The following is a 26,801-nucleotide window of genomic DNA, read 5'->3' on the forward strand; positions in this document are numbered from 1 at the left end:
TTTGTAATACACTTTACATTTGGAGCAAATCTCAAAGTGCTACTGATAAGAACAGTTGAACACAATGCAGTTCTTATTGTTGTGGGTCACAATGTGATGTGGAATATACCATTATTCCCCTGACTGTGTCAACTGGTGGGAACTCAACTTCTTGAAGGTTCCTGTCTGGGTCAGTTTCAGAATTTCAGCATTGTACGGCTTGCCAGCTTGATCTGGATCTTTAGCGAGGAACCGTTCAGTGTTCTGGAGGCTGGGCATTATCATTTCCTTTGGGGCTTGGAAATCTTTGCACCTAAGCAGAGGGGTGGTGTAACATATTGGTCTCGTCAGGATCTGGTGACCTCCTTTTCATTCCTGAAGGGACGTACGTCAACTTGCCACAGTTTTTCAACATTCCTGAAGAGCTCTGCCATTTGGGGAATGGTGGAGGTCAATAAACACTGCTGTGGGTGAATGGACAATTGTTCTGACTTCATGAAGCCTGATGGTGTGAATGAAACATCAAACTGACTCAAACAAACTCTTTTTAATGTACATATGATACTGGATATCACGGGTGAAACTGTTAATAATGTAGACAGACAGCAATCTCATTCAATGTCAGTCATATGTGCAGTGAAATATAATTTAGTTAAGCATTTAAAAGCTCTGTTGAGAAGTTTAAAACACGGAAAGCTCAAAAAGCAATCATATCAGGATACTTCATGAATTTCAGAAATAAAATGAAGAAATAGCTCTTAATTCAAGCAGAATCAACAGAAAATTAAAAAAGGACAATAACAATGAGATGTTGAAAAAATGAGTAAAGAGTTTAATCAATTTCATGAAGCAAATACAAACATTAAGAAAAAGTGAAAGCGAATTAGATCTCTCTCTTTACTGACTTATGCAAGCCAAATAATCTCAAGAGAAGAAGAGAAGAAAATATATGAAAGTATATCTTGCGTTTCCATGGAAGAGTAGAAGTGAAACTAGATGTTCTAATGAAAAACAATGAAGAACGAGTTAAGGCCTATTCTTCAGCTCCTAAACTTTGCCTCCAAAGGTTTTTCCAGGGTGAACGTTCTTGGTGCTCTTTCCAGTTAATCTTTCCTGTAGCGCTAACAGTAGAGCGTTGGCGCTAGCAACGCCAAGGTCATGGGTTCGATTCCCTGGGAAAGCAAGAACTGACAAAATGTAAAATGAGTACCTTGAATGCAATGTAAGTCGCTTTGGATAAAAGCGTCTGCCAAATGCCTAAATTCAAATGCAATCTCTTTCTATCATCCGCAGTAAAGGCCTTCCTGCACTGAAACACACACCGCCGTGTCTTTTCTGCTGTAATATTCAGAATGAATCTTCTCCTTTGTGTGAATCTTCAAGTGTTTCTTCAGGACTGAAGCCCAATGAAACTGATTACCACACTGATCACAGTTAAATGGTCTTTCTTCAGAATGAGAAGATGTGATTTCAGAGAGAAAGCCTGAGCCGCTTCTTCCCAGTGTGAACTCTCATGTGAATCTTCAGCCTTGATTTTCATGTGAAGCGTTTTTTACACTGAGGGCAGGAGAGAGATTTTTTGGCTTCTGTTTTTCTTTTCTTGTTCACGTCCATCAGGTCTGAAAGAAACATTAAATCAAGTGAGATTTCAAATAAGAGACAAATGGGAAATGAAAATTAAAGCCCAAAGTCAAGATCACTGATGAGTTTAATAGTCATTTTAATCCCATCATATCTGGTCAACAACTGCTGTGCACGATTATGATCTATTTTAACATCATGAAGATGATTTGTGTTATACTGCCCTGCAAAGGCAAAAGACCTTAACTCGCTAGAGTGTGAAACTGAGAAAAATGACTTTAAAGTTTCTGTTTTGTCCAGGCAAAAGTGTTTTAGGTAGGACTCCCAAAATTTGACAACTAGTTGCTATAATGAGGAAATGTTTGTAAGCAAAAAATCTTGAGCTCAAAATTGACCTTTGACCCTTGTTTGGCAGTTACTGTATTCTGCCTTTGTATCATGTGCCAAAAATAAGGAGTCGTGCAAAGGCAAAAGGCAGTAACTGACATATAATCAATATTTGCTTGCTGTCCCCTATACTTACATCCATTATAAAAACACTAGTCATCATGGTATGCGTTTTAAATTATAAAGAAGACCTTTGGTTGTTCCTATTTAGTGCTATAATGATCAGGATTGATACTTTGCACGTGACGTCGCTGGCGGGCAAGAACGTCATTCTCTAGCAACGAAAACCAGTAAACTAATCAAGGATCTTGCCAGGACGTTGCCAGTTTTAATATACAAAAGTTTTTTTTTTTTTTTTAAGTATACACGACATGACAGATAGTTGTTGTGCGATTGGATGCACTAACCGCGTTTGTTGCCCGCCAGATATCACGTGACTGCAAAGTATCAATAGTGCGGCAACACTAACACAGTTAAACAGTATGACAGATAAGTTACTTTGCAGTACAGTATGTACAGTATGAATAAATACAAGAAATATTTTCACAATAAAGATAATTTAATTATAATTAAATACAAATGTTTTTAAAATAAATTACAGAGGAGCAGTAATTTATCAATTTGCAACAAGAATATTTAATATTCATTAGTGTTTAGGCCTTTATTTTGAAATAGCAATAAATATGAAAAATAATGAAAGATTGGTAGAAAGCTCAGTTTGTTTTCATACCAAGAGTTAAAAAAAAAACAACACCAATTCACTCAGTCAAAAAAGATCTCTAGCTCTGGGACTTAAAGATCTTTTAGTACTTTTTTGGGTTTAATTCTGTTTGATTAACCACCAGGGAAAGGCAATGCTCTGTACTCGTGGTCCTTGTGTAAAGTAAAATAAAAGTGAAGTTAAATCATTTCGTTTTTCTCCCTGGTACTAGTGTCAGGACCTCCCAGAATTTCCCTGGACACAACCTGTTCCAGCTTCTCCCCTCTGGTAGGAGCTACAGAGCACTGTACGTCAAAACCAACAGACTCAGGAATAGTTTCTTCCCTCAAGCCATCACTCTGATGAACAGCTGACTCTGACTCACTGTGTCAGGAACAATTCCTGTGCTATAACCCAGAAACTGTCTCTAATCAGCCACCTGTTTACTACTTATTATGTATTCATCAGTTTCTATTTCAGAGCTGTTCATACTGGTCAGATTGTTATATTGTATATACTGTATACCAAACCCTCCTACCTCAAGTACATAACACTTGCACATAATACTTATTTATTCCAACATCCTTTGAGTACATGTACGCATGTATGTGTACTTGTATATATATTATGTATGTTAAAGATTTTGACTTCATCAACACTGTGTAAAAAAACAAAGAAATCAAGATTAGACCATGTATAACACATAGGTTACCACTCAGGTCAACTAAATCAGTGCCATCTGATCATCTATAAAAACAGCCTTGTTATCAAACTGAAACCATCTTTTAATCATTATGTGTCTCAGTGTTATTAAGCAGCTATATTATGTACCATTGCAACATACAGAGAGGTATACCATTAAAAGCCTGCTGCCATCTGTAATAAACAAAACTTTTTTCTCAAAGACCAAAAGTAGACACAAGCACTTTTTTGGTTTATTTTATGTGGACATCAAAGTCACATTTTAACAATGAACACATACAACAAACCAAATAAACATGAACAAACTCAATCCAGTACCTTTCATCCCAACATGTATTATCACAAACCATTTTTAATCAAATCATTCAGTAGATGGTGGAAGCTGAGAGTTTTTAGCAGCTATAGTGCCATAGAAAGAGGAGCTTTAAGGCAGGTGAAATTCTGCACACCCTTCAAACTTAGTGATTAGCTTCTGTTGGTAGCAGTGCTTTCCTTCTCTTTGATATAAACAAGTCAAAAGGTCAAACCCTTGTTGCCACAGAAAGAGTCGGTGCACAGAAGGGGGTAGAGTGACCTCTGCTGGTTGAGCTTCCACATAGCAAGAAGGGCTATAAATATGTTACAAAACTAAAATGTGAATTAAATAATAGAAACTTATGAATAAATAGGCTATCTGCTATCCTAAGCTACATATAAAATGAGTTGACTTGTCTTAATCTGAAGTTACAGGTCACCAATGGTCTTACAACTGTTTAATTCTCCCTAACAGCCAGAGTTATTATTTTATTAGTTTTAATTTTTATTTCAGTTAACTAAAGTGTTTTTTTTTCACACCCTGTGCTACTTTAGTTGTACTAAAATTTTTTATATTAGTTCAGTTTTAGTCTACAATCACCTCACTAACTATAGTTACTTTTATTTTGAAAGTGTTACCGCTTCCAAAAAAAGAATAGACCACGTGACTTCCGTTTTCGGGTTATAAACGAAAAATGAATAGGGGTTATGCCAGAGAATGTCTAATAGGAAGAGAATTGGCACTCTCTGCTTACTTCCGGGTTCTGGATTGGTTGCAGTAACACGTCTCTATCCATGCGGGGGCGCTCGCGAGCGAGTGCAGAATGAATGGAGGTCTATGGCGAAAAACCCTCAAAATCCACTTTTCTCAGGATATAATTTTTTGTCTAGTAATTTGAATGTTGTATTCGAAAGGAGATGCAAAACAATTACACATTGCTGGGTGTTAGATTTTTTAGTGTCACTTATTTGGTTTAAAAAGTCTTTTAAAATGTCAATGACGTCAGAATGCTGACGTCATTAGCAGAATGCTAGCGTGTTATGGGCAACAACAACTCAACCTGTAAGAAATCGAAAGGACATAAGTACTCGTTCATTCAACTTTCGACCTATAACCCATGTTGAACTTGCAAAGCCTACAATAAAATCTGAGATTTCTCAACGGCAATCGGGTGAAAGAGACACATTTAGCCGTATAGCCCCATTGACTCCAATTCAGTCTGCACTCACTCGCGACCACCCCTTGTGGAATTCTAATGGAACTGCAACCAAAATCAATACAATGGGGCTGAATAGGGAGTGCCAAGGCTCTCCGTAGACGGGCTCTGGGTTATGCGGAACATACTTCCGGGTTCTACAAAACGGGTATAACTATTTCCGGTCGTCAGCTACTGAGGTAAACACAGCGTAGGAATGGCGAACTTTTATAGCCGGTGTTTACAGGAGCTACCCATTCTATCCATTTCAGATGTACATCGTATTGCCAAACGGACGTCCAGAGCCCCGAGTACTCCGTTAGATAAAGGATTTAAATAAACAATGGCCAAGGGTATAGTCCAACACATTATACAGCTAAAACATTTAGGGCCCTATTTTAACGAGCTGAAATGCAAGTATCAAACGCATAGTAACTTTGTGGGCGGATCTTTGCGGACGACGCTAATCTAAAATGTGTTGGTCTGAAGCAGCTTCATTACTCATAGGTGTGGTTTGGGCGTAACGTGAAATAAACCAATCAGATCGTCATCTCACACTCCCTTTAAGAGCAGGCGCGCTTGTTCCATGGCGGATTGCTATTATAACGGCGGATTTGCCAGGAGCGGTTCACAGCCGAGGAGACCGACGTTCTCGTCAGGGCCGTAAAACACAGAGAAGTGACATTGGGGACGGAGAAACACACCCAGATTAGTTTCGCTTAAACAGGCGTATCATAATTTGGGTAAATGTGTAAGTTAGATTTATGCCTATTTTTTCACATCTATGAACACAACAATGATTTCCCTCATGTGGAATATTTTTGCTTGAAATAATGTATGGTTTGCAAAAATGTGAACTGGTAGCGTCTTTGTGTAGATGAGAGAATCAAAGTGTGTGTGTGTTGTGCACACGCTACATTATGGCCAAGCATGTGCCCTTATAACAGAATCTGAGTAACACACTGACTTTAGACGAGCTTTCTCCTGGCGGAATTGTTTTCTGAAACTGCAAAATAGCACCAGGGAACGTTTGCGCTGGAACACGCCTCCTCTTTGCGCTGAACCGCCCCCGGGAGCGCAAGTTCATTCCCTAATTTACCGACGTGCGTCTGTGGAGGGAAAAGTCCGCTGTGCGCGGGTGAGAAATAGGAATGATACATGCGTTGGTGTACAAAGTCAATTGCACTGGGTGCAAGATATGGCCCTTAGGCTTATTGCAAATGAGTCAAGTCAAGTCATCTTCATTTATACAGCGCTTTAACAATGTAGATTGTTCCAAAGCAGCTTTACAGTGATAATAGGAAATTAAAGTAACAGAGATTGTTTTGGCTTTACAGCAGCTCTAGAATAAAGTTATTGTCCAGCTAAAGTTAGTTTTGATTGATTCACTTCCATCGCAACGATCATTAGTTATTAACTTAAGGGCCGCTAACACGACACCGTTCTAACAGAAAACCGTTCTTTCTGCGCAAACTTTAAAAATGCGAACCTGTGAGAACGCTGGTGGCGTGCGCGTATTATGCGTTTAGATTATAGGAATGTTTATAGGAGTGTGAACCTATTTCAATTAATATTTAAAATTTGCTTACTGATACATTATCATTCCACTGAGTCAACACTATAATACCTTGCTCTCTTTTGTCCAAGATACTCAGCCCTAGCTTTTGCATCTACGTTTATCCTGGCTCTGAACCGTCTCTGCCTCTCTTTATTAGACAGAGGCATCTGGCAGGACAGAATTGACCTTAAAACACCAGAAGCTATACTAAAGCTATACTTTAATAAAATGTTGATAATTAATAAATTTGAATTACATTATTCATGATTTGACCATTAACATTACAAAATTCAATTCAATGATAAAGACCCATGTGACTCATTGAATCATATGAAATCAAGTTGAATGACAGCAAAAATATGGCAAAAAACATACAATTATGTAAATAATGTTAATTTTAATAATACAACTATAATAACTATGCCTAAAAGTTTACAAATGTTAATTAAAAACTAGATTTTTATGCATATGTCATTCTGGATAACGGATGACATGTCCTGGCTAACAGAGTTTTTCTGTTATCCAAGAATGACAAGTTGTTATCCAGGAATGACAAAACAAATATTTTTCTTTATAATCAGGCACTAACTTAACCACCTATGGAAAACTACAATTTAGCTATCATCTCTTAAGGTAATCTTTTAGATCAAATAGATAGTTTTTTAATATAAAAACATTATGAATGTTTTATCAGTGTTATCCAAAAGGACACATGATATTGCTACAAAGTGCACCAGTGACTGAAAAGGTCAAAATATCAACATTTTAAGAGACGCTTCCTGACCTTTGCACATGTTCTGGTGCTTCTTGAGGGTCTTCTTTTTGATACAATATTATGTCACATGACATACCAAAATGCATTATGGTATAAAATGGTCATTGATGTCCGTTATCCAGGACTGACATTAGCGAAATCACAATTTGGAGACAAAAGTCTTTTTGTCATAAAAATTTAAATAAGCTTAGTATTACCACTATATTTGTAGGTATTGTTGAAAACATCAATACAATTATGCCCAAGTAGATTTTAAATACTTTTATTTATATTTTTTAAATTTTTGTTGTATTTTTGTATTCAGATTTTAAGACGGGACAGTTACCCGGAATGACATTTTAGGACTTTTGAGCTCAATAGTTCCTTAAAGATGAATTATTTATAATAAATTCTCACATGAGTAATTAAAGAGAGGGAAGTTGAGTCACTTATGAAGTGCATTTAAAAATGTATACATTTTTAATATTATGAATATGCTTTGGACACCAGAATTGACACGCCACGTCATTGACCCTGGTACAGACGCGAGTGAAGGAGTTTCCGGGGTGATGGGCGAACGAGCGCCGCTGCAACGTGACTGAGCGCTGCACGTGACTGAGTGGATGAGAGGTTCGCCTTTGGTATATGAGATGTGAACTGAACGATCTGTTTCCAGAAAACTTTTGAAGTGTTAAAGGGGACTGAAATATTTTAATGATTGAAGTAAAAAAAAAAAAAAAAAAAAAAAAAGGAAAACAATCAGAAGTGGTATTTTAATTTGATTGTCAGAGACTAATATGGAGGGTTATAATGGACAGATGAATGTGGGCAGAGGGAGAGGTGTACTGAGGTTCATGCAAGCCCATCAGACAGGTGGGGCTGATAAAATAAGTCCACTTTCATCAACCCCTATTAACACAAGACATGCTAATATGCCGACGCCCACTGTGTCTCAGTCTTGTGCCATTTCAGATGATTCTGTACAGTTCTCTGATGTAACCACTGTACCAGTGACTCTGATAAATGACATAGTAAAACAAATAGGTAGCAGCATTGGGCAGAACATCCTTTCCTGTCTTGAATCTGGGGGTTTTGGCCAAAACAGGCAAAGTGATTCAACTATTAATGTAAGTGACTTGTCAAAAGTCAGCTTAGTTGTTAAGCAAGATGTAAATGAGCCCCCGTTTTTCAGAGGTGATGGGGAAGAGAAAATTTGTGTTGACGAGTGGGTGGAGACCGTAAAAATATGTTTGAGAAAACGTGCAGTTCCCTTGAAAGACCAAGCCGAAGAGGTACTGACAAAGCTAAAGGGCAAGGCACGTGATGTAGTTAAAGTAGGGCTGAGAAGTAACCCACTGATTGACCTCAGTAATGGTCCAAAGCCAATTTTTGACCTGCTGAAACAACACTGCAGTGATACTGTATATTCATGCATGCCGTTGGCAGATTTTTACGCCACTCTGCCTTTAAAAAATGAGAATCCATTCGATTACTGGATTAGGCTGCATAATGCGATCGACATTGCTGGGGAAGGACTGAAAAGACAAGAAAAAAATCTTGATGACCCCTTGCGTGAGGTCACTGTAATGTTTATTCGGAACTGCCCTGATCCAGAGCTGGCTCTGATATTTAAGTGTAAGCCACTGGATGAATGGAATGCAGCTGATGTGCAGATTAGACTGGATGAGTATCAGAGGGAGAAGAAGCTAAAAGAACGCAAGTCTAATGTGCATGTGAGTAACATTGCGTGTCATGCCCAGTCAACCAATGCTCTGTATGCTCAAGGTATGGAGAAAAGTGCAGCAGTAGCTCCAACTCAGGATACCGAGCGCAGTAGTCAGGATCAGTCTTTGAGTCACATGATCAGACTGTTGGAACGAGTTTTGGACCAGGGTTCTTACCAGCAGCCGACTAGAGTGAACAGACCTCAACATAAAGTACGAAGTAGTGTAAACAAACAAAATGTTGCATGCGAAGTATGTGGGGATACAAGTCACGATACTTTTTCACACTGTCGAATTAACCGCTTGTGCTTTAACTGCCATGCCCCTGGCCACAGAGCATCATCTTGTTCCGCCGGGACCGGCCCTAAACCAAACATTCAACAAAGCGGTCCTGACTCAGCTCAGTTGGGAAACTAGATGGCCCACTTGCGGAGGGGACTAGTGGTGGGCCGTGCATAATGTCCCCTGATAATGAGGATATCGATTTAGCATCTATATATTCTGAGTTTTGCAGTACTGTTGACGACAAGACAAAAGTGATTTTTCAAAATGTTCAGAGACTTAACACAAATGATGATCTGTTCTTTACTGATGTTTTAATACAGGATGTTATTTTGCTTCGAGCCATGCTTGACAGTGGGTCTATGGCCTGTACAGTTAGTACTCAAGCTTTGTCCAAACTCATAGAAGCAAAAGTACTTACCCCAGATGACATATCTCCAACAATACTCACACTGATTGGCTGTGGTGGTCAGAAAACGAGCCCACTGGGAGTGTGTGATGTACAGATGAAAGTGTTCGACTGCTCCTTTTCTGTACCTGCTTTAATTGTTGAGGGGCAGAATGCTGACTTAATTTTGGGGAGTAATGTCATAAAACATATCATTCATGACATGAAAATCTCTAGTGATTTCTGGGGGAGGGTATTTGAATCGCAGAGCAAGGACTCTGATACAAAAGCTTTGATTCAACTTTTGAGCAATGTTGAGTCATGGAAAGGGGCAGAGCCACCTAATAAAGTAGGAACTGTAAAGCTGAAACATGCTGTCACTCTTGAGCCCATGAAAGAACATATAGTGTGGGGAAAATTAATTAGTGACAAAACCCTATCAGCAGGCAGTACAATTGTTGTGGAGCCCAGCACAGCGCGCACTGCACCGAGAAATGTGCTGGTGGGCAGGATAGTTGTGTCCTTATGGGGGGATGGTAGTACGCCAGTCAAAGTTATTAACCCATCGGACAAACCTGTCTGTCTGAAAGGCAACTGCAAGTTGGCTGATGTGTACACCTGTATGGCTCTTGAGGACTTTGATGTCGACTATCTTTGCATGTCTGATCAACCGATGAAAAATTTGGAGTGTAATGGATTAGAGACTGACAGCCAAATAAAATGCAGTACTGTGAAATGTGAGACAGGGAGTCAACACTGTGCGCCACATGGGCTCGCTGGCTCAACGCTGTCTAGCCTGGGACTCAATGACGTTGACATAAGCTCAAATTGTTTGTCGCCTTACTGGAGAACGAGGTTGGCTGAACTATTGATCAGGTACGAGTCTGTATTTTCACGTCATGGGCTAGACTGTGGTAGGGCCAAAGGCTTTGTTCACAAAATCTGTCTAAGTGATACTAAACCTTTCAGGCTCCCTTATAGAAGGTTGTCACCATCTCACTATGAGAAGTTACGAGAGGCATTGAACGACATGGAGGAGCGTGACATAATCAGAAAGTCAACAAGTGATTATGCATCGCCCTTGGTGTTAGTCTGGAAGAGGAATGGTGATCTGAGACTGTGCACGGACTTTCGTTGGCTGAATGCGCGCACCGTCAAAGATGCACATCCTTTTCCGCATCAAGCAGATGCACTTGCGGCTCTCTGTGGTAATGCATTCTTTTCCACAATGGACTTAACATCAGGCTATTATAACGTAGAAGTGCATGAGAGCGACAGAAAATTCACAGCATTTACTACTCCATTTGGTCTTTACGAATATAACAGGCTTCCGCAGGGCCTATGTAATAGTCCTGTGACATTCATGAGGATGATGATGAGCATATTTGGTGATCAGAACTTCATGAGCATGTTGTGCTATCTTGATGACATCCTCGTTTTTGCTCCTGATGAACAGCTTGCTTTGGAACGACTAGAGATGGTATTCCACAGACTTCAAACTCACAATCTGAAGCTGTCTCAGAAGAAGTGTCATTTCATGAAACCTTCAGTTAAATTTCTTGGCCACATTGTGAGTAGTGAAGGAGTGACTACTGATCCTGAAAAGGTCAAAGCTATTGTAGACATCACAGAACAGGATCTTATGGAAGATGGCACCGACATTCCATCACAAACAAAACTAAGGTCATTCTTGGGGATGGTAGTTTTCTACCAGCAGTATATCGAAGGCTGTTCTCGCATTGGTAGACCCCTCTTTGCATTAACATCGGGCATGAGGAAACCAAGGCACACCAAAGGACAGAAACGTGTGATGGCAGGCAGAAAACTTACCTCTTCTGACTGGACCCAGGAATGTCGAGATGCATTTAACTCACTGAAGCAGGCTTTACTCGAAAGAGTCACTTTGGCGCACCCAGATTTTAGCAAACCGTTCTTGCTGTCTATTGATGCGTCCAGTAATGGTCTTGGTGCAGTTCTTTCTCAAGTGGTGGCGGGTGGGGAGGTTGCTCGTCCCATAGCCTTTGCTAGCAAGTCACTTAATTATGCCCAATCAAAGTATCCAGCACACAGGCTAGAGTTTTTTGCTCTGAAATGGGCAGTCTGTGACAAATTTAGTCACTGGCTCAGGGGTCAACAGTTCTCCATATGGACAGACAACAACCCGCTGACCTACATTATTACGAAACCCAAGTTGGATGCTTGTGAGCAAAGATGGGTCGCGAAGCTCGCACCATATAATTTTGACATCAAATACATCCCTGGGCCAAAGAATGTAGTCGCTGATGCCCTCAGCCGTGAACCATTTGTGCGACCCAGTGTGTTCCACCGACTTACCAGAGTTCCCTATGATGCTCTCTTGGAGGAGTCTCGTGCAGTGAATACAGACAATGTGCAAGATGTGTTTCGCTGGTCATGTCATCCCTTTGAGAGGCAAGCACAAGACAAGCCCTGTTCAGATGTTGAGATGAACAATACTGCTTTGTCAAGTCAGGCTGGTATTTCTCAAGAAGACATTTCGGCAATTCTGCAAAGCAGTAGACAACAAGAAAATCATGTTCAGCCATATGCTTACCTGCTTCCACAGCTACTTGAGTCAATCATTCAATCTCGGTTGTCAGATGATCCATTGCTGTCAAAACAGGAGCTGATAGACTTACAACGTGCTGATCCTCACCTGAACAGAGTGCTTTTCTTTGTGGAGCGCAAACGTAGGCCGTCTAGGAGGGAAAGGAACAAGGAAGCACCTAGTGTTCTTCGGTTTTTGAGAAACTGGAACAAACTGTCAGTAAGAACAGGCTTATTATATCGTGTCTCCAAAGATGTCGTCACACGAAAGAAGACTTTTCAGTTCATTGTGCCTGCTGCTCTCCGTGATGTAGTCCTCAAGGGAGTACATGATGAAGCTGGACACCAGGGACAACACAGAACTCTCTACCTAACCAGATGTCGGTTCTACTGGCAAGGGTTGGAAAAAGATGTAAAGGAGTATGTGAGATGCTGCAAAAGATGTGTTGTCAGCAAGTCACCAGAGCCTGAGGCCAGAGCTCCACTGGAAAGTGTCAAAACATCAAGACCACTTGAGCTGGTTTGTGTGGATTTTTGGTCAGCTGAAGACTCGTCCAATAAGTCTCTGGATGTATTAGTCTTGACTGACCATTTCACTAAGCTGGCTCAGGCTTACCTTTGTCCTAATCAATCAGCGAAAGTAGTTGCGAAGCAGCTATGGGACAATTTCTTCTGCATCTACGGCTTTCCTGAACGAATTCATTCAGATCAGGGAGCAAGTTTTGAAAGTAGCCTGATTTCTGAGATGCTTCAGCTTGCTGGTGTTCGTAAATCACATACGACTCCATACCACCCAATGGGAAATGGGAGTGTCGAGAGGTTCAATCGAACATTGGGGAACATGATCCGTGCCTTACCACCTAAAGCAAAGCACAGATGGCCTCAAATGTTGAAGTCTCTCACTTTCTGCTATAATGCAACAATACACGAGACAACCAATTTCCCGCCATTCCAGCTGATGTTTGGTAGAACTCCTAGGTTGCCAATCGATATGATGTTTGACTCTGTGCTGCTTGATGACCAGGTGGTTGATTACAACCAGTATGTGCAGTCTTTCCGAGACAACCAATTTCCCGCCATTCCAGCTGATGTTTGGTAGAACTCCTAGGTTGCCAATCGATATGATGTTTGACTCTGTGCTGCTTGATGACCAGGTGGTTGATTACAACCAGTATGTGCAGTCTTTCCGAGATGATCTTGCACAAGCAATGAAAGTGGCCCAATGTTCAGCTTCAAAACAACAACAGAGGCAAGCAAATCTCTACAACAAGAAGCAGAAAGGTGCTCCAGTGAACATCGGTGATAGAGTGCTGCTGGCCAATAAGGGTGAGCGTGGCAAGAGGAAAACCGCTGATAGATGGGAGAGTCACATCTATATAGTGACAGAAATGAACAATGAGGTCCACACGTTCCGTATCAGAAATCGTGAGACGGGAACTGAGAAAGTTGTTCATAGAAATCTCATCATGCCAGTGAACTTCCTACCTCTTCAGAATGAAATGTCAGAAGATGATTCTTCCATGAATGTTGCCTCGAGCAGATCAAGTCTGTCTGTGAGCGAAAATGCAGAGTTGAGATTACCTGTCAATGAATCAGAAGAAAGAACTGTGGCGTGGGTATCGGAACTCCCAGTTTCCGAAGTTGCTCGTTCTGAGTCTGATTCTGTCCAGTTGATTGCAGATGAACGGTCTACTGTCCTGTCGGCACCTAATTCTACAAGCCTCAGTGGTCGAATGACATGCAGATCTTTGACAGGTGAACCTGATGTTGATAGGTGCAGTAATCAGGCAGAGGCTGATGTCGATACTGCCGTATCCACTGACCAGTTACTGGAGTGTTCCAGCGTACCTGCAACTCAGGGCGGGTCATTAACTGTCAAAACCAGATGTGGGAGAGTGGTTAAACCAGTCATTAGACTGATCCAGAATATGCACCAGAAGGTTATGTCTGGGTTATAGATTTTTTTTTTTCTTTTTTTCTTTTTTTTCCTGTTTATAGAGGTATCATATATGTGAATAATTAAATACTGTGATTAAAATTCACGTATCTGTGTTTGTAGTACCTTGAAAGAAGGGAATTTGCGAATAATCTAAAGTAGATAGAAATGTATAAAGTGCTGTACTAAAATGACCACTAGAAGTATGTAATATGTAACAGGCATATTATTCCTTTGGGTGTTACGAGGCTTTGCAACCCTCTTACATTACCAATTCTGATAAGAATAGTCTTATGACTGGAGTTTAGTGTGTCACTTGATTTACAGTATTTTCTCTTGGTACTATGAAATTATTTTGTTTCTCTTAGGGTCCTCTATTATGTGCTTATATGTACCTGTTTTGTTTTGAGTGACTTGGTAGCATATTGTGTTATTTTGTTTTGTCATGTACAAGTGGAAGTCAGCAGGGGGGAATGTAGCAAGTGTGCTTTAAGAATAATTTGTGATTCCACTTGTCATGACCATTTTTGGGTCTTCCTTTCCGTCCGCCATGCTGATTTGGGGGTGACGCACTTTATTTCTTCCCAGTCTGCATGAGAAATCATAGCGGTAGGTCACGCAAGTTTATGTGCTGATTAAACAAGTAGGGGTGTAACGATACATCGATATGGATCGATGCATCGATATAACGTCTAACGATACGATGCATCGATTCCACACTTAAAATATCGATATACACCTTTATTTTATTTTGACACTCTCCACCTTCTCACGTAACATCCTTCCGCCAAAGCGCACATTTTCGTTTACTCACCAACCGCCTGCCGGTGTGTAACGTTAATCTCCTCATCTGAAAAAGACGCCTGACAAGACTGACTAAACCATAAACAAGTTTTTTTCACAAAAGCCGGTATTGTCCACTGTCAAGGCATCGCAAGTTCATGTTTTACAGCAGAAACAGACAAGCACTCGCACCCTTGTTGGTGAACACAACACGATAAGTCCGTTTTAGCGACTCAGCCCGCAGTATTCAGGTCAGATGTCACTTTGAAAAGACGCGCTGGCTAAGAGGAGTTTCGTCAAAGCTGACTAAAAGTAATCGAGGATGGATAATTTCAATGAACTCGTGATATCTTCTTCAGGGCGTAAAAGGAAAATAAAACCTGAAACATTTTCACGGAACCTTACTAAAGCAGCTCGTTTAGTGGTGAGGGAAAAGCTCCCTGTATTGCGTGTACGTTATCACAACAACAAAGTTTGTCAGGCGTCTATGTCAGCTGAGGAGATTAACGTTATGAAGATTAACAGAGTGTTGTATTATTTATCATAGCAATTACTTGGTTTTGTTTGACTCAGAAATATGAAATGTGAATGTATCTGCTCTGCTAAAAAAAAAAAAAAAAAAAAAAAAAAAAAACTTTTAACATATTAAATACTTTCAAATTAACTTTAATTTTGTAATTTACCTATATTTTTAAGTTATTATTAATCAAAACAACCCAGCTGCAGTTTGATTGATATTACTTGGAATGCACAATTATAATAAAAAACATGATTTATGAAAATGAACAAGAACGGAGTACTTGCAAATGACCACTTCTGTTATAAATGTCCCAATTGGGAGAGGGTGTGCAATTTTCAAAGAGTTTAATTTAACGTTCATGTTATATATTTTGGTTGCATTTGTGAGTTAATAAAAACGTAACTGGTTGTGTGAACATAATATCTAAATATCGATTAATCGATCGATATAGCCCTGAATCGCATCGTGGAATTTTTTGAAGTATCGGAAAATATCGTATCGCTGGCTGAGAGAATCGATATCGTATCGTATCGTGATGAACTGTCCGATTTACACCCCTATAAACAAGGCCGTATTTCTTGTAACTGATTGTTTTATATGTAATACTTGTATAATCGTGACTTTAACCCCCGCTGTAGTGGACACACATATGTTTTATTTATTATTTTTATTTCTATATTAATTTTATCTTTTATTAATTACAGTGTGTCGTGCATTGCTGCCGCACGCTGCTCTAAAGTGCTGAACAAGTCCTCATATACTGTTCTGTTACTGCAGGTACATGAATTATTGTTGTATGTTCTGAAAATGTGTTTTGTAAAAGTTTACCCCAGTCTGCATGAGAAATCATAGCGTGTGTCGTGCATTGCTGCCGCACGCTGCTCTAAAGTGCTGAACAAGTCCTCATATACTGTTCTGTTACTGCAGATCAAATAAAGAGAATTGAGAGACGAACTACAGCGTTCACGAGTATTACTTGAAGCCTAACACAACGCAGATAACACACCGCTACACTAGGCTATTTGGTTTTTCGTTTTGAAACAAAAAACAGAAAAACGGTATTTTCGTTTTATAATTGCAAACGAATTACGGATTATCCAGAGATCCCCTGACCAACGCCAAGGTCATGGGTTCGATTCCCAGGGAAAGCAGGAACTGACAAAAATGTAAAATGTATACCTTGAATGCAATGTAAGTCACTTTGGATAAAAGCGTCTGCCAAATGCATAAATGTAAATAATAAGCAGGGTCAGAAAGAGAAAGTTGCACAGCTCTGCTATGTATATTGTCAGAAAGTGATTTTGCAGTGCTCTGAACAGACAAATCACATGTCAAAATCAGACGGATTTCTTTATCGCACATTCATTTTGCGATGAACACGAGTTAAAAAAAACAAACAACAAAATGTCTGTTGCTCATCGTGGCTGTTAAGAAACTAATGAAAGAATGATGCATTTTATAACGCTACTATTTACTACTGTACACACCAAGCGCTTTACAATCACATCAGGTGTCGGCCTCATTCACAACCTGGATGATTCAACAGCAGCCACAGTGAAACAGCGCCAACTATAGGTGGATATTTGACTGTGACTAACTTACACAGAAGAGATTTGGTTTCTCAGCACATAAAGATTAACTTCTTACCGTGATCTCAGACTGTGGTGATGTGGTTTCTCCACTGCATGGATCTTCATGTGTATCTTCAGGAGACTTTTAAAAGAGAAACTCTTTCCACACTGATCACACGTGTGCAGCTTCTCTCTGCTGTGAATCATCTCATGTGTTTTCAGATTTGATGAATCACTGAATCTCTTGTCACAGTGTGAACACTTGTGAGGTTTTTCTCCAGTGTGGATCCTCTCATGTATTTTCAGATTTGCTGATCGACTGAATCTCTTGTCACAGTGTGAACACTTGTAGGGTTTTTCTCCAGTGTGGATCCTCTCATGTTTTTTCAGAGATGATAAATCACTGACTCTCTTGTCACAGTGTGAACACTTGTAGGGTTTTTCTCCAGTGTGGATCCTCTCATGTGATTTCAGAGATGATAAATCACTGCATCTCTTGTCACAGTGTGAACACTTGTAAGGTTTTTCTCCACTGTGGATCCTCTCATGTGATTTCAGAGATGATGACTGACTGAATCTCTTGTCACAGTGTGAACATTTGTAAGGTTTTTCTCCAGTGTGGATCCTCTCATGTAATTTCAGATTTTCTGATCGACTGAATCTCTGGTCACAGTGTGAACACTTGTAAGGTTTTTCTCCAGTGTGAATTCTCTGGTGCAGTTTTAATTGTTGAGCTGTCATAAAAGTCTTCTCACACTCAAAGCACATGTACTCTCTCACACCAGTGTGAGTTTTCTGATGTTTATGTAAATTTTCCTGCAGTGAAAAACTCTTTCCACACACAGAACATGAATATGGCTTCTCCTTCATATGAACTGTCAGGTGTGCCTTCAGGTTTGATGCCCCGGGAAATGCTTTGCCGCAATGATCACATGTGAAAGGCTTCTCTCCAGTATGGATTCTCATGTGACTTTTAAGGTTTCCTGATTGGCCGAATATCTTCCCACATTGATTGCATGGGTAAGGCTTCTCTCCAGTGTGAACTCTCATGTGAATCCAAAGACTGTGTTTGGTTGTGAAACTCTTTCCACACTGATCACACGTGTCCGGCTTCTCTCCGCTGTGGATCTTCTCATGTGATTTCAGAGATGATGACTGACTGAATCTCTTGTCACAGTGTGAACACTTGTAGGGTTTTTCTCCAGTGTGGATCCTCTCATGTGATTTCAGAGATGATGACACCCTGAATCTCTTGTCACAGTGTGAACACTTGTAAGGTTTTTCTCCAGTGTGAATCCTCTGGTGCAGTTTTAATTGTTGAGCTGTCATAAAAGTCTTCTCACACTCAAAGCACATGTGCTCTCTCACACCAGTGTGTATTTTCTGATGTGTATGTAAATATTGCTGCAGTGAAAAACTCTTTCCACACACAGAACATGAATGTGGCTTCTCCTTAGTATGAACTGTCAGGTGTTTCTTCAGGCATGATGACCTTAAAAATGATTTTCCACACTGATCACATGTGAACGGCTTCTCTCCGGTGTGGATTCTCATGTGAATCTCAAGACTTCGTTTGCTTGTTAAACTCTTTCCACACTGAGTGCAGGTGAAAGATTTCTTGGCTCTTTTTTTCTTTAAAAATTTCTTTTTAGTCTTTGAGCGACTCAAATATTTTTCTCCAGGTTGGACATGATGTTCCTCCTCCACTTCACTCAGTTCTTCACTCTCCTTCACTTCACTCAGTTCTTCACTCTCCTCCTCCACTTCACTCAGTTCTTCACTCTCCTCCTTCACTTCACTCAGTTCTTCACTCTCCTCCTTCACTTCACTCAGTTCTTCACTCTCCTTCACTTCACTCAGTTCTTCATTCTCCTCCTCCACTTCACTCAGTTCTTCATTCTCCTCCTTCACTTCACTCAGTTCTTCATTCTCCTCCTTCACTTCACTCAGTTCTTCATTCTCCTCCTTCACTTCACTCAGTTCTTCACTCTCCTTCACTTCACTCAGTTCTTCACTCTCCTCCTTCACTTCACTCAGTTCTTCAATCTCCTCCTTCACTTCACTCAGTTCTTCACTCTCCTTCACTTCACTCAGTTCTTCATTCTCCTCCTCCACTTCACTCAGTTCTTCATTCTCCTCCTCCACTTCACTCAGTTCTTCACTCTCCTTCACTTCACTCAGTTCTTCACTCTCCTCCTTCACTTCACTCAGTTCTTCACTCTCCTTCACTTCACTCAGTTCTTCACTCTCCTTCACTTCACTCAGTTCTTCATTCTCCTCCTCCACTTCACTCAGTTCTTCACTCTCCTCCTTCACTTCACTCAGTTCTTCACTCTCCTCCTTCACTTCACTCAGTTCTTCACTCTCCTCCTCCACTTCACTCAGTTCTTCACTCTCCTTCACTTCACTCAGTTTTTCACTCTCCTCCTCCACTTCACTCAGTTCTTCACTCTCCTCCACTTCACTCAGTTCTTCACTCTCCTCGCTCTCTTCCATTAGCTCTGAAATGTAAAAAAAAAAGTTTAATTGCATTTCCAGTACGTCTGTCACGTTTAGAGTCTGTGTTCATGAATGTTATGTTTGCCTGTGACACCCAGTTTGCCCACGTGACTCTGTGATTTAATCCCCGTCTTGTTAATTAGTTATGAGTTAATTTGTCCCAGCTGTGTCTCGCTTTCCAGTCTTCTGTTCTGTGTATTTAAGCAATGTGTTTCAGTCTGTTCCTTGTCTGTTGTTGTTGCTATATGTTTGGTTGTTCTGTTCATGTTTCTTTTGATCCAGTTTGTGAGTATTAGAGTTTGTTTAAATAAATCCTGCAATTAAGATCCTGCATTCTTCCCTTCTTCAACCAACGTGTGAAATATGATTATAAAGTCAAAGGACATAAACTGAGCCCATAAAATGTCCCTGAAAATCTTCATGAATGAGGAACATAGATCTTCCAATTATTACTTTTAAAACATTATAGGCACAAATCCCATGTTTCTGTCAAGAGAACTACTAAAAATATTTGATCAATGACACAATTATTTAATGCAATAAACATTAAAAATATACAACTACTGGTTGATCGAAATTGTTTTTTTGATAGATAGATAGATAGATAGATAGAAAGGATGAGGAAAGAATGAGTTTTAAGAGCGAGATGATGAAATCCCAAGTTTCTATATGCACTTATAAGACATAACCTGAACGAACCATCAAGCGTTAATTAAACCCTTCTTAGGCGGGTAGTTAAATCAATACAATACACCAGTTCAGCTTTTAGTCTGGAGGTTACTTGCGTCTTTGCTTTTGGGGATTCCCTTTGTTGTGTGACAGGGGTTTTCCCGGTCCGTTGGCTGGTGTCCTTGTGTGTGGGGCGGCCAATCACATGGTGTGCTGGCGGACTGATTGAAAGTCTTTGTTGAAGCTGGCTTTGCAGAAGAATGTAGACCGAAATCTTGCCACAAAACTTAACTTAGAACTGAGACTCACAACAGAAAATAAGAGAACTAAGAAAAGAAAGAAAATTGACACGAGAGAAGTCCATCGAAAATTGTTCTGGGATAATTGTATGTATTTTTATGAGTCAAAGTCTCAGTCTCTTTGGTTTGAAGTGATTTATAAAACTCTGGGTCATTCAGAGGTCTCCTTAAGGAGACCGGGGTCTGTTTTGTGTTTGTGTGGAGTCCAGCAGCTCCTCTGCCGTTATCTTGATTGAGCACCGAGCTTTTGCCATCTCTGAACCAATCAGTCTATGGCCAGCAGCCATATCACCCTGTAGCCCAAAACTGGTTGCCCACTGAAGCTAAGCAGGGCTGAGCCTGGTTAGTACCTGGATGGGAGACCTCCTGAGAAAAACCAGGTTGCTGCTGGAAGAGGTGTTGGTGAGGCCAGCAGGGGGTGCTCACCCTGTGGTCTGTGTGGGTCCTAACGCCCCAGTGTAGTGACGGGGACACTATGTCAAAGAGCACCGTCCTTCGGATGAGATGTAAAACCGAGGTCCTGACTCTCTGTGGTCATTAAAAATCCCATGGCATTTCTCGTAAAGAGCACAGTAGGGGTGTAACCCCGGTGTCCTGGCCACATTCCACACATTGGTCCTTACCAATCATGGCCTCCTAATAATCCCCTTACATTGAATTGGCTCTATCACTCTCTCTCCTCTCTCCACCTATAGCTGGTGTGTGGTGAGCGCACTGGCGCCGGTGTTCTGTGGCTGCCATCGCATCATCCAAGTGGATGCTGCACACTGGTGGTGGTTGAGGAGAGACCCCTGATATGATTGTAAAGCGCTTTGGGCGTACAGTAGTATATAAAAGCGCTATATAAATGCCTCATTCTATTCTATTCTATTCTATTCTATTCTATTCTATTCCAATCTAACATTGACACGTTCTTCCTTTAGTTGGGCTCATCTCTTTGAAGCCCGCATGGCCATAAAGTTCTTAGGTAGACTGGCTGGAGCCTTCTTTTATGGTTCTGGATTAGTGATTTGGGGATCTGGAATGTTGAGTCCTGTGTGGTATTATGTTTGAACAATTCACCTGGAAGATTAATTTGTTTTTGTTTCGCCCTCAAATCCTACAATAATATGAAACCCTGCCCCCCCCCCGATTTTTTAAAATGGCAAATTAGCCGATATCTTGGCCTTGGCGATATATTGGTCGACCACTGTATACAACAGTGCCATAACATTTTAATTCAAGATTTGTTATTTTTCAGATGAACTGTTGTTGTTTATAACAGATGACATCATAAACAGCAGGAGATTTAATAGGCTACATTCAAAATAACACATAGATCTATTTTGATATAAAAAATAAAAATTTCCTTTATGTTTAATCCCGGCTTAAAGACGTAACTTACTGTGTTTACATTCATTTTGAATCATGAAAGCATTTTGAAATGCAAGTACATTTTGTTAACTTCATGTGCGAGTAAATGTATTATCGCGTGAGTCAGCGAGACTGCTTGTTCTTCTATGGTTTTTGCGGGGGAATGAAGAGTGTGGAGTAATAAAAAACTTTCTGTGGAACTACGTTGTATCTTTGGCTATTTTCAATGGTAGCAGAGGATGGTTTCCAACTACAGAGTACCGCCTAAGCTTGACGAAGCCCGACCATACGAGTGCTGGAAAAATGAAGTTAGTATGTGGAGACTTGTTACGGACTTAGAAAAGAAGCAGGCACTCGCGGTGGTGCTGGGGCTCGAGGGGCGAGCCAGAGAGACCGCTTTGGAAATACCCGCGAACGATCTAAACAAAGATGACGGTATGGAAACCTTGCTAGCTAAGCTGGACGCGATATTCTTGAGAGAAGAAAAAGACCGCGCTTATGAAGCATACTCTCATTTCGACTCGATTTCCAAAGACAGTGCGGTGTCCATGACGGACTACATCATAGACTTCGAGCAGAGATACAACCGCATGAAGAAATACAACATGACCCTGCCTGACGCTGTGTTAGCGTTTAAACTCCTGGACACGGCTTGTCTCGAGGAGAAGAGTAGGCAGCTAGCACTTACAGCGTGCACGGATCTGACATTCGCATCCATGAAGTCAGCGTTGAAGCGGATTTTCGGAGGAAAATCCAGTGGAGCAAGCGGCGGCAGCAAGACTCAAGATGCAGCGTTTTTCACGGAGCAGAGGCCACCGGACAAATTCAGACGGAACAACGGCCCGCCACAGAGCAGACAGCGGCAGCCACAGCAAGGTACAAACCCACTCGACAAATATGGTAAGAGAACAAAATGCGTCATTTGTCAGAGCACGTACCATTGGGCCAAAGACTGTCCTCATCGGAGAAATGAAGTAAAGCTAGCAGAAGATATGGAAGAGTGTAACATTACACTATTTACAAAAGTCATGACGGACTCTGAGATCTTCCTAACTGAATCACTGGGATCAGCTATTATTGACACTGCATGCACACGTACAGTTTGTGGTGAGAAGTGGCTGGATAGTTACATGAAAGACCTGAGCCAAAGCCAAATGAGTAAAATGCTGCAAACAGAATCTTCAAGCAGCAGACCTTTCAGATTTGGTGACGGTCAGGTGGTACACTCCAACAGAAAGGTGAAGCTTCCTGCTAAGATCGGACAAACAAAATGTCACATTGAAACGGAAGTTGTTCCTGTTGATATTCCTTTACTGCTGAGCAAAATGTCTCTAAAGAGAGCAGGAACTGTTTTAGACATGGAGAATGACAGAGTTGTCATGTTCAAACAACCAGTGCCTCTTGAGCTCACTAGTTCGGGACACTATTGTGGTGACATTAAAGATGGTAATACTGAAGCGGACACCAATGAAAGTGAAGTCCTGTCGTCACAGCAGAGATGTCTACAAAAGAGAAGCGTAAAGTTCTCCTGAAGCTTCACAAGCAGTTTGGCCATGCCTCCGCAGACCGGCTGCAGAGGCTCATCCTCAGCTCTGGAAATACTGACAAAGACTGTCCAGTTATTCTGCAAGAGATCATTCGTGACTGTGAGGTATGTCAAAGATATAGCAGGACCAAGCCCAGGCCTGCTGTTGGTTTGCCTTTAGCCTCAGAGTACAATGAGACGGTGGCAATGGATCTACACGAGCTGGAACCTGGCGTATGGTACCTCCACATCATCGACCACTTCACACGATTCAGCGCTGGAAACATTGTGAGAACAAAGAAAGCCTCGGAGATAGTCAACTCCTTCATCCACTCGTGGATAAGTGTTCATGGTGCCCCTAAACGAATATACACAGATAACGGTGGCGAGTTCAACAATGAGGAGATAAGAGAGATGGCAGAAAAATTCAACACTGAGATGAAGACTACAGCGGGATACAGTCCTTGGAGCAACGGGCTGCTGGAGAGACACAACATGACACTGACTGAGATCCTCCTGAAGGTGAAAAGGGAAAACGGGTGTGGCTGGCAGACTGCTCTAGACTGGGCTCTAATGGCCAAAAACAGTATGATCAATGTGCATGGTTATAGTCCACACCAGCTTGTGTTTGGTCACAGTCCTAATCTTCCCTCCGTTTTGGTTGATAAACTGCCTGCTCTAGAGAGCACTTCTATGAGTACTAGAGTAGGACAGCACCTAGCAGCATTGCATGCTTCCAGAAGAGCATTCACAGAGGTGGAATGCTCAGAAAGAATAAGAAGAGCTTTACGAAAGCAGCTCAGGCCTACAGATGAAAAGTATGAGACAGGAGACAGAGTGTACTACAAACGAGCAGACAGTACAGAGTGGAAAGGCCCTGCTGTAGTTATCGGTCAGGATGGCTCTGTAGTGTTTATCAGACATGGTGGGATTCTTGTCAGAGTACACCAGTCCAGGCTGAATAAAGTCAATGCACAGGATGAGGATAAACCTGTACTACCTGATATTCCTGAAAATAGTAAAGAGAATGAAAATGTAATACACACGGATGTGTTAGAAAATTCTGATGATGAAATGAGTGTTAATGGAGACGTGCAAATCCCTGAAAACACAGAAACAGATGATAGAGAAGACATGAGACAAACTAATGAGACAGAGAGTGATGCTACTAATACAGTGGGTTCCACTGTTGTCAAACTGAGAACAGGTCAGACAGTGACATTTACAAACAGAGATGATGGTACTAAGCACACTGCCAGAGTTTTAGGCAGAGCAGGAAAAGCAAAAGGGCAATATAAAAACTGGTACAATGTGCAGTATCTTGAACCAAATGGCAGCGAGGGTCAAAAGGAAGCTTTAGACATGTCACAAGTTGATGATCTTCTCACTGAATGTGATAACACCGATGCTGATGTACTCATTACCAAAGACATCTCTTTTGATGCTGCTAAACAGCAAGAGATTGAAAAATGGCAAATTAATAATGTTTACGAAGAGGTCACAGACAAGGGTCAGAAATGTATTTCTACTAGATGGGTCTGTACGTTGAAGGAGACTTCTAATGGTATTGTTCCCAAAGCTCGCCTTGTGGCGAGAGGTTTTGAAGAAGTCAATATTCATGAATTACAAAAAGATTCTCCCACATGTGCATCAGAGTCACTCAGGCTGCTGTTAACTGTTATTTGTCAAAACAGATGGAAAGTAAATTCTATGGATATTAAGTCTGCCTTTTTGCAGGGAATGGAACTCTCAAGAGACATTTACATTCGTCCTCCACCAGAAGCAGGCGTGGACAATGCATTGTGGAAACTAAAGAAATGTGTGTATGGACTTGCAGACGCTTCTCTCTACTGGTACAACAAGGTCAAAGAACTCATGCTGAACAGTGGTGGTAAAATGTCACGGGTTGATCCTGCAGTGTTTTATTGGCAGAATGAGCAGTCTGAGGTGACAGGAGTACTGGCATGCCATGTGGATGATTTTTTTTGGGCAGGTTCAGAGCACTTTGTAACTAATGTCATCCCTGTACTTAAATCTGCATTTCACGTGGGTCGTGAAGAGCATGACAGTTTTTCATACGTGGGGATGGACATTGCTACTGTGGGTGGTGTAGTGCAGGTGCATCAACACAGTTACATTGAAAACCTACAACCAGTTCACTTACAGGCAGCACGTGCTGTACAGAGAGAGGCTCCACTAAACGAGAAAGAAAGAGAACAACTCAGTCCAAAATAGGACAGATTCTGTGGGTTGCTAAACAGACAAGACCAGATGTTATGTTTGACACATGTAGCCTAGCATCCAACATTAAGAATGCTACTGTTCAGTCCATACATGAAGTGAACAAAGTGATCCGTAAACTTAAGTCAGAGAAGGTCATACTTAAGTTTCAACACTTGGGCAACAGTGATGATTTGAGTTTGGTGGTCTTCAGTGATGCTTCACTGGGCAATCTTCCAGATGGAGGTACACAGGGAGGGGCTTTAATTGCCCTCATGGAAAAAACAGGAAAATTCTCTCCCCTGTTTTGGCAATCTAAGAAAATCAGACGTGTGGTAAGAAGCACGCTGGCAGCAGAAACCCTTGCCATGTCAGATGGTATTGACAATGCTATGTTCTTGGCTATGCTCTACTCTGAGCTTACCACTGGTAAAGCTGATCTTAATGCTCTCCCCCTTATTTGTGTTACTGATAACCATTCCCTGTTTGACGCTCTTAAGTCTACAAAACAGGTCACAGAGAAAAGACTAAGATTAGAAATAAGCGGTGTCAAAGAGCTCCTACATGCTAACAAAATCAAAGAAGTGCGTTGGTCAGAAGGCAAGTCACAACTTGCTGACTGTTTGACGAAGAAAGGTGCTACCTCACTTATGCTTCTTAAAGCGCTGTATGAGGGTGTATGGAAACTGTAATATCTGGACTATTGAGCATTTATCTTGGTACAGTTTTTTTGGTTTAAATACTCAAGCTCACTTAAATGTTACAGTGTTCTGAAAATCGTTTGTATTTGGTGACAATGTTTAATATGTCAAAGTCCCCCGTTTATTTTTTTTTATTTAAAGAAGAGAGGGAGATTGTTAACTTCATGTGCGAGTAAATGTATTATCGCGTGAGTCAGCGAGACTGCTTGTTCTTCTATGGTTTTTGCGGGGGAATGAAGAGTGTGGAGTAATAAAAAACTTTCTGTGGAACTACGTTGTATCTTTGGCTATTTTCACATTTAACCCCTTACACAGAGATGATCACTCTTCATGAAGAGTACATTAGGGACTGTTAGGTATTTATGGAATGGACCACCGGAGGAAAATAGGGGAGGGTCATGTCTTTTTATTCTTTGTTGAGGGGAGGGGTCATCCAACATTTTTTAGTCTTGGGGGAGGGTCACCCAACTTTTGTATTCATCAAAACAGCAAAATTTCAAAGTGGTTTGTTTGGTGCATATTGTTTCTATGTAACTCCATGTAGCTCTCGCAGTCTTGGCCCCCCGTCGCTATCAGATGGGTCTGACCCAACAAAAATCCAGTTTGTCGCTGTTT

General features: G+C 41.0%; 1 protein-coding gene across 2 annotated transcripts in view; it reads right to left on the minus strand.

The window, feature by feature from the left end:
- Positions 1 to 788: 788 nt before the first annotated feature.
- The window catches only part of LOC307164258 (uncharacterized protein), a 100,474-nt gene continuing 74,461 nt past the window's right edge, over positions 789 to 26,801 (minus strand). For both annotated transcript variants that reach the window (XM_079880858.1, XM_079880857.1), the window contains 2 exons: positions 16,997 to 19,421; positions 789 to 1,598 (listed from right to left, as the gene is read on the minus strand). In XM_079880858.1, coding sequence (XP_079736984.1) covers positions 1,532 to 1,598; positions 16,997 to 19,416 — 2,487 coding nt within the window. In that variant the 5' untranslated portion in view covers positions 19,417 to 19,421 and the 3' untranslated portion in view covers positions 789 to 1,531. The remainder of the gene's footprint in view (positions 1,599 to 16,996; positions 19,422 to 26,801) is intronic.

The sequence above is a fragment of the Squalius cephalus genome (genome assembly GCF_949319135.1).
Source record: "Squalius cephalus genome assembly, chromosome: 1".
In the NCBI taxonomy this organism is placed as follows: domain Eukaryota; kingdom Metazoa; phylum Chordata; class Actinopteri; order Cypriniformes; family Leuciscidae; genus Squalius; species Squalius cephalus.